This window comes from Petaurus breviceps, unplaced genomic scaffold, assembly GCF_028583685.1.
Source record: "Petaurus breviceps papuanus isolate PSGF00001 unplaced genomic scaffold, PetGlider_PUasm1.0 91041, whole genome shotgun sequence".
Taxonomy (NCBI): domain Eukaryota; kingdom Metazoa; phylum Chordata; class Mammalia; order Diprotodontia; family Petauridae; genus Petaurus; species Petaurus breviceps.
In genome coordinates this window covers 4,131,428-4,145,961 of record NW_027187400.1, presented here as the reverse complement: position 1 = coordinate 4,145,961, position 14,534 = coordinate 4,131,428, and the positions used below count along the sequence as shown (strand labels likewise).

At 41.6% G+C, this 14,534-nt stretch overlaps 1 protein-coding gene across 2 annotated transcripts in view; it reads left to right on the top strand.

Moving 5' to 3' along the window:
- The window catches only part of MED18 (mediator complex subunit 18), a 20,896-nt gene extending 8,711 nt beyond the window's left edge, over positions 1 to 12,185 (top strand). Inside the window, exons 1-4 of one of the 2 annotated variants that reach the window (XM_069079474.1) lie at positions 8,719 to 8,815; positions 9,297 to 10,066; positions 10,815 to 10,900; positions 11,340 to 12,185. In XM_069079474.1, the coding sequence (XP_068935575.1) occupies positions 10,828 to 10,900; positions 11,340 to 11,893 (627 nt within the window). In that variant the 5' untranslated portion in view covers positions 8,719 to 8,815; positions 9,297 to 10,066; positions 10,815 to 10,827 and the 3' untranslated portion in view covers positions 11,894 to 12,185. Of the gene's footprint in view, positions 1 to 8,716; positions 8,816 to 9,296; positions 10,067 to 10,814; positions 10,901 to 11,339 lie in introns of those variants that run through there. The other variant, XM_069079472.1, reaches the window with a different exon arrangement.
- The last annotated feature ends 2,349 nt before the right edge of the window (positions 12,186 to 14,534 follow it).

Here is a 14,534-nt window from a genome sequence, read left to right as displayed (position 1 = left end):
AGAGCACAGGATGTCGGAGCTGGGAGGGCCCTCAGAGCACAGGATGTCGGAGCTGGGGGGGACCTTAGAGCACAGGATGTCGGAGCTGAGAGGGCCCTTAGAGCACAGAATGTCAGAGCTGGGGGGGCCCTTTAGAATATAAAAGATTCAAAGTACCACCTCCTACACACGGTGCTTTTCCTCATCACCCATTTGTTAATGTTTTCCCTCTTAAATTGCTTTGTATCTATGTTTAATATATTTTGTATTTATGTATTTGTATATCTACATCTTCCTCAATACAATATAAACTTGAGGGCAGGGACTACACTTGTCTCCAGTGGCACATAGTAGGAGATGAATTTAATGAATTTTCTAGTTTTCTTATTTTACAATCAGTCACTCAATAAATATTTATTAAGCACTTACAATGTTCAAGGCATGGTGCTATTCACTGGGGATATACAAGGAAAGGTAAAAGGGGCAGCTTGGTGGCACAGTGATTAGAACGCTGGGCCTGGACTCAGGAGGACCTGAGTTCAAATCCAACCAAAGATGCCTACTAGCTGTGTGACCCTGGGCAAGTTGCTTAACCCTATTTGCCTCAGTTTCCTCATCCATAAAATAGAAATCATACCAGTACCTACCTCCCAGGGTTGTTATGGGGATCACATAAGATAATGCCAATAAAGCACTTAGCACAGTGCCTGATAGTAAGTGCTATATAACTATTAACTATTACTATTAGACAGGCCTCCTTTCAGGAAGCACGAAAGCAAACCACAATGTACAAACCAGCTATACAAAAGAAAAATTGGAGATAATGAGTGGAGAAACCTAAGGCTCAGGAATGGATTCTAGGCCACAAAATTGAGAACAGGGATTTCATACACCTTGGGCAGCTGGTGGTACAGGAGAGAGAATGCCAGGCCTGGAGTCAGGACCATCTGAATTCAAATCAGACCAGTGGTGCCTGGCACATAGAGCCACAGAAATACTAGTGATCAGCATCATCATCATTATTGGTGGTGGTTGTGGTGGTAAATTGACATGAACAATCCTGACAAGGCTGATATTCAGTCTAGACCTCATCCCAGTCTCATATATATCCAGAAGCCAGGGACCAGACCAGACTTAATATTCACAGGACTATAGATAGAACTGGAAGGGAACTCAGGAGCCACCTAGTCCATCTGCCTCCTCTTACAGGTGAGGAAAGTGCAAAGCAAAGTGACTTGCTGGAGGTCACTGTAAGCATCACAGGCAGGATTTGAACCCAGGCCCTCTGACTTCAGAGTTCATGTTCTTTCCACTGTATTAGTCTCAAAACCCACCAATATTGTGTGGCATTTGATCAGTGTTTCTTGAAAATAGCTTCAGATACCAAATGAAGTAAACAGAACCAGTTCTGTTCATTGTAGAATTATAATGACCAAGGGTGACCCCCAAAAAGAAAGGGAAAATGCACTTTACTTTCTTCTTTGTAGAGTTAGGAGATGGTGGATATGGAGTTGTACCTTTGGTTATTCATTTTGCAGTTATGACTGACTCTTCATGACCCTATTTGGGGTTTCCTTGACAGAGATCCTAAAATGGTTTGCCATTTTCTTCTCTAGCTCATTTTACAGATGAGGAAACTGAGGCAAACAGGGTTAAGTGACTTGCTGTTATGGGAATGAGAATCTGAAGATCTTCCCTGCCCCTAGGCCTTTTGAGTGGCTTAAGTGACTCTGAGAACCTTCCTTGATTAAAGAATATGCTCTGCCCCCTAATAGGCTGAATGTGCTCACCTGGAACCTGTGGAGGGAGGCTTGTTTTTAAAGAACACCCACACCTTGTTACTTTGTGATTGGGCAGTGGATCAAGAGGGTTGTGACATTCTCTGAGCCAGGAGAAGGCTATATATACCCTGATGTGAGGTTTTGCTTTGGGACTCACTTTGGTAAGAGTTGTGTGATGTGGCCAGATGAGACTGGGGGGGGGGGGGGCAGCCGTTGAGCCCCCTGGCTTTGAAAACCCAGATGCTGGTGCTTCTCTCTCTGGTAACTAACAAGGTATGGATGTAATGGTCAGACAGTAGGAAGCCCTATCTGCTGATCTGTCTCTCTGTCTGCTTGTAACTTCTGTTTGTATTCTCTGATGTTTGATTGATTAAAGTAAGATTGTTAACCCATTTTGAGTTGCTTTCCTTTAGAAAAAAAAAAAGCAGATCTAAGAACCTATGCTAGCAGCCACCCTGGGTATGCTAGGGTGCTTGCTGCTATACTTGCCCCGGGGTCACACAGCGAGTAAGTGTCTGAGGTCTGATTTGAACTAGGCAAGACCAGTCTTCCTGACTTAAGGCCTGGCACCATAAGTACTCATTGCACCCCTATCTGCCCATGGAGCACTATAGATACTGTTAGACTTGTTTGACATGCTAACTAGTTTTATTGTACTACTCCCCCCTCCCCCCTTTTTTTTATTCTTTGCTACAAAGAATAGTTTTTGGGTAGCTAAGTAATGTGAAAACAAAAGATAAAGCAGGGCAGTTAGGGGATGCAGCAGATAGAGCACAGATCCTGGTGTTAGGAGGATCTGATTTCAAATTTGGCCTCAGGCATTTACTAGCTGTATGATCCTGGGCAAGTCACTTAACCCTGGTTGCCTTCATTATATATACACGAAGGGAAAAAAACCCAACAATAAGCTGGTTTGAGCAAAGGGTTACAAGAGAAAGAGGGCTAGATTTGGGATTTTCTTTTCTGTGTGATCTTAAAATTTTTATTAAAAACATGGAGAAGAAATTGAACAAAAATGAAAATAGATTAAAATGAACCTATTGCTGATAGTTAATTGTTAGGTGCTAAATACACAAATTATGATGGCAGAAATAGTGCAAGTATGACAAAACAGGTTAAAAATGCGCCCTCCCAAGAAAAACAAAACCCCAAACCTAAGCAAGATGTACCATCGAAAACAATTTATAAACATTGACTTCTGTGCCTGCAGAAACAACAAACTGGCACTATGAGGCAATTTGGATAGGCTACCTTCCAGATCCCATCACTATTTCTTTTGGGTTGATTTGATCATGTTACCTTCAGATGATCCCAACTAATTTGTTCCAATACCTAATTTTAGGACAGAAGTGACCCTGCTCAGTTAAATTTGGAGAGGCTAATTGCCAGGAGATTTCTCCAACCAGGTGATAATATTAATGGGGCCAATGGAGGAAATGACCACATCAATGAAACCAAAAGCCTTGAAGTATTAGATTATGAAATCGGCCTTCTGAAAAAAATATATGGATGGTACATTGAGAACTTCTGAGATTATGGTGGGGTATTACTTGGGATTATTCCTTCCCCTTCCACTTGCCTGGTTATTTGTGCTGTCTCATCCTCCATAGTTTACTTATTAATTAATTTACCTCCTTATTTACTTATCTGTGTAAATCCCACTCCCCCCAGCACAATGTAAGCACCTTGAGGATAGAGACAATTTTATTCATTCATTCATTTATTTGCTTTTTGGAGAGGGAAAGGCAGGGCAATTGGGGTTAAATGACTTGCCCAAGGTCACATGGCTAGTTTTGTGTTAAGTGTCTGAGGCCTGAGTTGAACTGGGTCCTCCTGACTCCATGTCGAGTGCTCTATTCACCAAGCCACCTGGACAATTTTATTTATATCTTAGTTTTTCTAGCACCTTGGTCAAGTTGCTTCTTCCCACTCCCTATAAAGTGAGGAGATGGGCCTACATGACTTCTAAAATCTTTTTTTTAGCTCCAAGTCTATGACAGATCAATTAATTGAGGTAGATGCAGCCTTAATAAATTTTTTGCTTTCAGTTTCCAATCAACTTTACAATCAATACCCTCTCCCTATCCCCTGTGCTTGGAAAGCCCTCCTTCATCTTTGTCTCCTGGCTTCCCTGGCTTCCTTTAAGTTTCAACTAAAATCCCACCTTCCACAGGAAGCCTTTGCCAATTCCTTTTAATTCTAGCAACTTCCCTCTCTTACTCTTTCCTAAAATTTTCCTAAATTTTTGTACATGGTTGTTTCCATGTTGTCACTCCCATCAGACTGGAAGCTCCTTGAAGGCAGGCATTGTCATTTACCTTTATCTGTATGCCTGGCAAGTAGTAGGCATTTAATAAATGATTAACTGTTCTCCTTCCCTTCCTTTCTTCACTTTAGTCCATCCTACACAAGCTGCTAGATTTGTCTTAATAAAACACAACTTACATCTCTCCTTTGTTTAAAAAAAAAAAAAAAACTCTAACCAAATCTTCAAAAACTACCTGCAAAATAAAGTTCAGATTTCTTGGTTTATCATTTAAGACCCTTGGCAACTGGTCCAAACTTGCAAGTACCAGTCTTATCTCCCACTGCTCCCTTATTTAAATATTCTACACCTGACAGATTGGATTATTTACTGTCCCTAGAACACACCTTGCATTGTCTAGCTTTTGCTCTCTGTGCCTTTGCTATTCCTAACCCTCAGATGTCCTCTCCTCTTTTCAAGGCCTAGGGAAAATCCCAATCATTCTAGGTCTCCTCTAAACTCTATAGAACTATCCTTCCTTTCCAGCTTCACGTCCAGAACCACCTCCTTCATGAAACCTTATCTGACCACCAACCACTCCCCCTCTGGCTTGGTAGAGTGCTTTCCCTTATCAAATCCCTTTTTTTCTGTGTATATGTTATATGCCTCTCCTCTAGAAGAACATAAGCTTTCTGAGGTCTTGAATTATGTCACTTTTTTTTCTTTGTGCCTGTTGTTCGAACAGTGCCTTGTATATAATGAACTCTTAATAAATGCTTACTGAATGGAAACATCTTTGCACCAATCAATATTTCCTAATAAAAACTGGCATTTATTATTATTAGGGTCAAAGAAGTTGAGGACTTATCAGGATTCAAATTTGTGTTTTCTGAACAAGTCTAACACACATCATTCACATCCTTACATCTATGTGCAGTGGACTGTGACAGATGTAATTTTAGGGATAAAATAAATTTTAAAAAGAAAAGAAAAATGCAGTCCTTGCCCTCTGAAGGGATATTCTAAGTGTCCCAATTAAGTATAGTACAAGATAGAATACAGTTGAAAAGAAAAAGGCAAAAGACAAATCCAGAAAATGTGTTTTAGGAAAATTTAAGGAAGAAGAGAACATTTTCATTTGAAGGGATCAGGGGAAAGCTTCCTTTAACCATAGTGGAGGTGATAGCTGAACTGAGCCTTGAAGGTAGAGAATGAGGTCTATAAATAAAGATGGAAAAGTATACATTCCAGATGTGGGGTATTACCTGGAGGAATGCATGGAGGCTGGAAGGAATAGGAGGAGATCAGGAAACATCTAACAATCCTGTTTAGCTGGAACATAGGACATATGAAGGAGAGACGTGAAATAAGATGAGAAAGGTAATAAGAACCTTTTTGGTTTTGTTTTTTTAAATCAAATATCTATTATGTTCAAGGCATTGTGGAGGGCCCAAAATGACAAGCTGAGTTTGTATTTTAGCTGATAAAGCAACAGGGAGCCACTGAAAATCTTTGAGCAGGGGAGGAACATGGGCAAAACTATTCCTGAGGAAGATTCTTTCAGTGGTAGGGTGGAGACCATTGGAGGTTGTCTACAACAGGTGCCTCCATATCCTCTCCTCTCACTTTTTCTAAACTCTCTGAAATCTGGCTTCTAGGCTCATCTTTCCACTAAAACTGCTCTCCCCAAAGTTACCAATGCTATCTTAATTGCCTAGTCTAATGACTTTTTCAATCCTCATCCTTCCTTCTGTTGCTTCAGCTTTTTACTCTGTGGATGGCCAGCTTCTCTTGAACTCTCTCTGCTCTAAGTTTTTATGGCCTGGTTCTCCTTCTATCTAACTGCTCCTACTTTCCCGAATCTTCCTTTGGGCAATGCTCACTAATTACAGGTGTCCCACAATCAGGGTTTCATGAGTCCTTTTTTCGTCTCCCTTTATACTATCTTACTTGGTGATCTCATCACCTCCCAAGGGTTCAATGATCAACTCTGTGCTCATTATTTTCAAATCTACCTATTTAGCTGTAATCTCTCTCCTGACCTCCAATCTTATATCACCAACTGCTTTTTTTTTTTTAAGACTGAGTAACTCTCTCATCCAGCCTGAAAGTCACCCCATTTCTTCCTGATTCTACTGTTCATTGGCAACAGAAGTTTTGACCTGCTGTTTCTGACGTGTGTTGGTTCATTCCTCCTTAGACAGCCAGGTGGCCCTTCAATCCCTGGGGGGGAGTTACTGGATCAGCTTTAGCTCTACTACGACTCAGAACTCTGGAGCTCAAGTGATTCACCAGCCTCAGTGCCCAAAAGGAGAGCTTACAGAGGTGTGTCATCACACCTGCCTACTTACTGCCTCTTAGACATTTCAACATCTTATATAATTCTCTCAAATGGTTTTTCCAATGCTTCTCCCTCAAACATACCCCTTCTTTTGGACTTCCCTATTTTTGTCAAGGGTACCACCATTCTCCCAGTCACCTGGGTTTCCAATCTTCTTTGTTGTCCTGCATCCCTTGCTTGCACTTGCCTCACATATGAAATTTGTTGCTAAGTCTTGTTATTTCTACCTTTACTATATATCTCACATAAAAACTCCCTTTTTGTATTCACCCTAGTGCAGGGTAGGGAAGCCTGCCTCCTTGAGGCCACATATAATTCTCTAGTTCCTCAAGTGTGGCTCTTTGACTGAATCTAAACTTCACAGAGCAGGTTCCCCACCTCTGCCCTCGTGCATGCCCTCCTCACCTCTCACCTGGACTATTAGAACAATCTTTGGGTTGATCTCTCCCCCTTCCATTCTATCCTCTGGATGTCACCCCCTACTCAGTCAAGTCCAGAGGCTCCCTGTTGCCTCCAGGATCAAATATAAAATTCTCTATTTGGCTTTTAAAGCCTTTCACAAACTGGTCCCAACCTGCCTTTCCAATTCAATCCTCCTCCCCCTACATTCTCTGTTATCTAGCAGTATCGACCTTCTTGCTGTTCCTTTCTCACAATATGCCATCCCTTGACTCTGGGTTTGTTTTGTTTTGTTTTTACTGGCTATTTAGAATACTCTATTTGGAATGCTCTCCCTCCTTACCATTACTTCCTGCCTGCCCTTCCTTTTTATAAGACTCAGCTCAAATCTCACCTCCTACAAGAGACTTTTCCCAGTTTTCCCCTTTCTTAGTGCCTTCTTTCTGAGATCACCTCCCATTTCCCCCATATATTTCTCATACACATACTTGTTTGCATGTTATCTCCCCCATTAGAATGTGAATTCCTTAAAGGCTTTAGCCCAGTGCCTGGCACCTAGTAAGTACTTCAAAAATGCTTGTTGATTACTTAAACCCAATTGCCCTCCAAAAAGCAAAAAAAAAAAAAAAAGCTTGTTGACTGATTAGAGGCTAGGAGACTTTAGGAAACTATTAGCATGGTTCAGGGAAGATGTCAAGTGAACTTAAATTGGGTGGTGGCAGAATGTTAGACTTTTTTTCTGGGAGTATTTCCAAGTAGATTATGGACAGCACAAAAAGACTTCTAAGTAGAAAGATGTACAGGGACATCGTATTTATCATAACAGAAACAAGTGCCCATTACACAAGGGCTATACTCTAACATATGAATGTAATGGGACATTGCGTACTGTAGAGAAGGACAAGCACAAAGAACAGATGTTTGGAAAGACAGGTGAAATGATGCAGAGTGAACAAAATAAAGGCAGGATACGCAATGACACTGATGTAAATCAAGACAACCCTAAAAGGCAACACAACTTAGGTCGAAGATAAGTAGCAGTATTGGTACCATCAATCCCTATCAAAAAGTGTCGAGTGACATGTATAGAATTAGCCAAGTGAACTGTGAGGGGGCTTTGTTTCAGGGGATAATACTTGGTGGAGTGCAGAAACAGCCGATGGGACCTCACTAGGACAGAGGACAATTGCTCTGGTGATGTCTCATTTCCCCTGAGAGACATCAGAGGCTTACTCACTGGGACTCAGCAGGCATCCATACAAGGAGCTCTGATTTCTTCAGTGTGGGAGCTCCCCCTACCCGGTGACTGAGCCTTTGTACAAGGTAACTTGGCTATATGTCAAAGTTGGCAAAGGTTTATCAAGACTTGTCTAGGGTTAATGACTAAGCTTCCTTTTTTTTTTTTGTACTGAGTGACCCTTGGCCTTTCTATCTTTTGTTTCTCCACTTAATAGTTTTTTCCACCAATTACATGCAAAGATAGTTTTCAACATTCACTTCTATAATAGAGTTCTCCCACAACTCCCTCCTCTCCAAGAGAGCAAGAAATCTGATAGAGGCCATCCATGATGCACAATCATATTAAACATATTTCCACATGGTGACTAAGTATCCAAGGCAGGACTTTCAAACCCAGGTCTCATTGACGCGAAGTCCAGCTGAGCACTTGGACCCCAGTTGTATACAGGAAGCACTTAACAAATGTTGGATTTTGTAGAGGAAAAAGTCTTGGTTTTAAAGAGAAACTTGGGGTACAGTCTCTTCCCCAGTCTGAACCTCAGTTTCCTCCTCCGTTAAATAAGATGATCAGTAAGGTCTGTCTTTTCAAGCAATAGATCTTGCGACCCTAGGAAGCTACGAATTCAATGGCGCCTTTCACAGGGCACTCTCTTTTGGAGGCCGCCATCTTCCGTACGCAAAGCCACTCATTGCGCATGCTCTCCTATTCCGAGGGGGTGGGGGGGATAAAGCAGGCTTGTGCGCATGCTCCCGCCTAGTCACCAGTACGTTCAGCCGGCTGCGGCTTGACTAGCAGGATTGAGAGAAAGGACCACAGGCTTTCAGGCCTCGGTGCGTCCGGGTTTCCGGGAAAGGGGCGAGGAGGGGGAGGGAGTCCGGCCCCGGGGCTGTGGGCTGCGGAGTCCAGCCGAAGCTCGCCCGGGGCTGGCCTGGCCTTGGAATTGCAGCTTCTTCAGCCCTGAGGGTTCCGGATGCGCGCGCCTCTTACGGCGCATGCGTGATTTTGTCCACAGACCTTTACGGAGCCGGCTGTTCTGTGTCTGCGGGAGAGGGGTGGTGGGGGATGGGGTGGGGGAGGGGAGGGGAGGGGAGGGAGCGACCCGACAGAGCATCCCCATACAGCCCGAGGTTTCGTCCTCTACAAAATAAGCGGGGTGGAATGAAAACCTAGACTATGACTAGAGACAGTCTCTGAGGCCCCTTCCAACCCGAATCTACTTCAGTCGTTTTTCACTCGTGTCCAGCTCTCCGTGACCCCATTTGGGGTTTTCTTGGCAAAGATACTAAAGTGGTTTGTCATTTCTTTCTCCAGCTCATTTTACAGATGAGGAAACTAAGGCAAACAGGGTGAAGTGACTTACCCAGGGTCACACAGCTAGTGAGTGTCTGAGGCTGGAATCGAAGTGGAGTCTTCCTGATTACAAGCCCGGCACTCTATCCACTTCGACACCTAGTTACCCCTGGGGTTTGTGTTTTGGGTTTGTTTGGGGTTTTTTGCCACTAGGATTTTTCTCATTCTGGTGTCACAACGGTCTTATTTCCCTTTCCCTCCCCCTCCCCCTTTTCCCGATAAGGTTTTGAGTGATTTGCCTCGGGTAACCCAGCTGGTAAGGGGTCAGAAGCAGAAGTGGAATCCAAGTCTATCATAGATCCCAGATCTAGCACGATTTATATTAAAACCGTGTGTCTTTCAGTAGTGAGCGAAGGGTCTAAGTCTAGCGATTGAGTTCAACAGCAAACTTACCAAGAGCTTGCCATGTGCGAGAGGTGTTTTTAGGTTCTGTAGCTAGAGATGAGTGAAAACACAGTCCTTGTTAGAGGGGAAATATGACATGTAGGCAGCTATTAATAGGATACAAGCTGCAGAGTCACAGGAGCAGAAGAGAGATCCAGACCTAGGAACCTAAGAGGAAGCATTTATTTGAGGGTATCTGAAAAGCTTTGGTAAAAGAAATAAGGAAAGACTGAGCATTGGACCTGGAGTCACATTCTGCCCTGGACACCTAGCTGTGTGACACCGACCTCTGCCTCGGTTTCCTTAACGGCTTTCCTCAGTTCGTCCAGAGTTGTTGTGAATATCAGGTGTGTTATTTGTAAAGCATAAATGCTAACTATTATCACCATTTTATTAATGCAATAGCAAGTAGTAATGATAACTGGCATTTAACTTTTTAATGTTTACAAAGCACTTCTCATGTGATAGCCCTCTAAGGAATGTCATCCCTTTTTCATTGACAAGGGAACTGAGACTCAGAGAGGTTAGGTATATATTCATGGTCCCAGTAAACTAGTAAGTATCAGAGCTACTGTTCAAACAAAGGTCCCCCAGTTCCAAATGATGTGTACTCTATTGTGCCATAAAAATACAAACATAGAACATATAAATAAATGTGGGCGAACTTATATAAAGTGACACTCGGATAAGAAAGTGGAATCAAAGCATGATGTATACTGCTATAACTTCAAACATGTAAAAGTAAGAAAAAGTAGGAAAAAAAATTACCTGATAAGAGGACAAAACAATGTTTTAGTTATTAAAGATGATATATGCTTTTTTCTCAAAACGAAGTTTATGGTGTTATTGTGGTTTAATTTATTTTAATGTTTTTACTTTAAAATTGAAAAAAATGAAGTCATCTTGTTGGGCAAGGTGATTCATAAGATCCTGTCACTTCTATAATCCAGTGATCCCGTGGTCATTAGAGCTCACAAATGCTATTTGGTGGTCCTGTCCAGAACAGCCCCCAATAAATGATCTCTGACAGGTGTACCCTAAAATCTATTGATCATCCCTTCTGAATCAGATTTTCTTTTATTTCTTATCACCCAGGAAAGCCAACAATATGGAGGCGCCTCCAGTCACCATGATGCCAGTAACAGGTGGCACTATTAATATGATGGAGTATTTATTGCAAGGTAAGTTAGCCTAGGAATTGGTTATATCATCCACTTTGTCCACTTTTAATCAATTATGATAAACATTTTTTGCCAAGAGATAAGGTAGCTATGATGTGTATGGTTCTAGAGTTCGTAATGGGAAACTTGGATTCTGGGTCAAGCTTTGCCACTAAGTGGTTGTGACCTCCAGATGAGGAAACTAAGACTGAGAAAGATTGAGTACTCTCTGGGGCTCAATGACCTCTTAAGTAAAAAGGGATGATTAGAGTAAGGTAGTCTCTAAGAGCAAGTTGTTTTTCCATTTTATAGATGGTTATCTAAAATATAGAAAGCTAGAGTGATGTTCAGGGCCTAATGGAGCTTCCTGGGAATTCTGGTCCTCTGCCATGCCCCTTCAGTCTTTTGTTTCTTGATGAAAGTGAAAAGTGAAGTTCTGTGATGTTTTCCTTTCCCTTAGGAAGTGTTTTGGATCACAGTCTGGAGAGCCTCATTCACCGACTTCGGGGTCTGTGTGACAACATGGAACCCGAGACTTTTCTCGACCATGAAATGGTCTTCCTCTTAAAAGGGCAACAAGCTAGCCCATTTGTTTTAAGGGCCCGGAGATCGATGGACAAGACTGGGGCACCCTGGCATCTGCGCTACCTGGGGCAACCTGAGATGGGGGACAAAAACCGCCATGCCCTAGTACGTAACTGTGTAGACATTGCCACATCAGAGAACCTCACTGATTTCTTGATGGAGATGGGCTTCCGAATGGACCATGAGTTTGTTGCCAAGGGCCACTTGTTTCGAAAAGGTATCATGAAAATCATGGTGTACAAGATTTTCCGCATCCTGATGCCAGGAAACACAGATAGCACTGAGGCCCTGTCCCTCTCTTATCTTGTGGAATTAAGTGTTGTGGCACCAGCTGGACAGGACGTGGTCTCTGACGACATGAGAAATTTTGCTGAACAACTAAAGCCTTTGGTTCACTTGGAGAAGATAGACCCCAAGAGGCTAATGTGACAGAAAGGGCCTGCCTGACATTGGGGTCTGTTCTTCTGTATTATAGAAATCAAGACTCTAAATAAATACCCTTGAGCAACCAAAATTGAACTTTTTTAACTTCAAGAATAAGAGTTCCAGGCCCTCACCTCAGCTCTGGACCTCAAATCCCCTTTCCTGGAGATTTAAGCTTGGTTTGCTTCCCTCTCTTTGTAATGAAAAGTCCACTTAATTTGTGCCATCCAGTTAGCTCATTTGTTGTACTATATTGGCAATGTCATTTTTAAAAATTAAATTTTATTTTCAGTTATCAGATCTTTATTTTTTTTCTCCTTCTGGAAATCCCAAAGAAAAACAAAACCCTTGTAACAGATATTTAGCAGTGCCATTTTGACGATATGAGATCTGACCTGAAATTGGATCAGATTTCACTCTGATAACCCTTTTCTGTTAGTAGAAGAAAAAGAGGGTGAACAAAAGCAGTTTTTGTTGGCAAAGGAAAGCTGTTAGCTCAGTTTTTCCCCATTAAAACTTTGAGTGATAGCATTTAACACCAACGGCAGTGAGTATATGTCATGTAGTAAAGTAACATGCAAAGCCATGGGTCCATAGTTTCTAATTCTCTGTTCTATTTTTGCCATGACAATTGGCAAGTTTGTCACCAACCCAAGAAACATGAAGAAACCTACACATTCTGTGGGGCCAAAAGCATGGACAGCTCACAGTGTGATTAATGTAAAGAATGTTTATTTTTAATATTTTAGGAATACTCCTTATTTTCAAGTCAGAGTCACTTCTGGATATTCCTTTCACCTCCTCCGTCTCCCTAATCTTCCTTGTAACCAGGAGAATCAGTTAAGCAAAAATGCCTTCTCTAAGGGACTGCATCTGACAGCCCAATGCCTTGCTACAGACAGGCAGTACATTTCCTCATCTGTCCTTCCCAGTTTATTATTAGTTTTTTTATTTACTCAGTAATTAGATAATTCCTTTAAATGATGGTTTCATTGACAGTACCCTTTATTTTATATCTTATTCTTTGCTTCAACTTTATTCTGCATTGATTTATACAAACTTTCTCCAAAAATTATTTGTTATTTTTTAATTAAGTTTACTCTTTCTAATACATGAGAGAGAACACAGGCTATGGATAAGTATGAGTCTACTAAAAATCTTCCCATGTTTCTCCAGGGTTCCTGTGTATATAGTCCAACCTCTCCTATTCACTAATTAGGTGACCTTAGACTTAAGGTCACTTAAGTCTAAGTCACTTCTCTGGGCTTAAGTTTCTTTATATCTAAATTTACTATGTGAGTATGGACTATAGGATGTTAGTTCCCTGCTACCTCTAAAACTGACCAATCTAAATTTTATGTATTTCTGGAATTTGCTGGTATTGACCTTTTTGGATTTGGGATAAAAATGGTTATGAAGATAATTAGCTTACCTTCTCAAAATGTCTAATAGCATTTTTTTAATCCTTCTGAAAAACTGACTCTTCTAACTTTTTAGTTTCTGTCAGCAATCCAGTAATTCTCAGTCACCCGTTCAAAACCTGAATGATATCTGAGCCTTACTTTTTTGTCATCTCATATCTTGGGAGTCCCCAGTCTTGACCACTCTTTGTTTTATAATGCTTCTTGAATCTGTCTCTTTTTATTTTATTTTTTATTTTTTGCCTTTTGGAGGGCAATTGGGGTTAAGTGACTTGCCCAAGGTCACACAGCTAGTTTTGTGTTGTGTCTGAAGCCGGATCCGAACCCAGGTCCTCCTGACTCCAGGGCCGGTGCTCTATTCACTGTGCCACCTAGCCACCCTCTGTCTCTTTTTATTCACACTGTCACAACCTTAGTTAAGGCCCTCATTAAATCTTACTTTTATTACTGAATAGTATCCTAACAGATAGCTCCCTGCCTTCAAATCTAACCTACTTATATAATATTGTGACATTAATCTTGAATGAAAGTCTTACTCTAAAGAAACTGCATGAATTGCCCATTGGATGAAATATTGTAGAATTCAAATATATCTTGGTTATTCCCACCTTTGCTCATGTTGTGCCTTTTCATTTATGCCTATTCTTCTTTGCCTAATTTAAATCCTACTTCTTCAAAACCAAATGTAAGTCCTACTAGCAAGACCAGCATGCCCCATGGTGGTACACATCCGATTTTAACCCAGGCCCACATTTCAGACCAGGGTGGAGGCAAGGGACACTTGTTAGAACGGTAAAATGCCCAAGTGGGAAGTCACTTAGTTTACCAACGTTCCTGGACCACAATAACTGACCTTTCCCTTCTCTGAACTTAGATTGCCCTTAATTTGTTCTATCTTTTTGGCCCTTTATCATAAGACACCTTATAGATTAAATTTTTTTAAAAATCTGTTTATATTTTGTCTCTGCAACTCATTGGTCAGTTCTTCATGGACAGGGACTGTTTGCCTAGCACTGTACTGCTGTCACATAGTAGGGATGCTGCTCTCTGTTGAGTGAATGCTGAGCTGTAGGCTCAGAGGTAAGCTTTCCTGTCTGAACTGGTTCCATCAAGGTTCTCTCATGAATCAGACTGGAAACTGTCTGGAAGTTTGGAAACATATTAGAACATGCAACAGATTGTGGACAAATTAAGTTCTCTTGCTATCCCAGCCACTGATTTTTCTC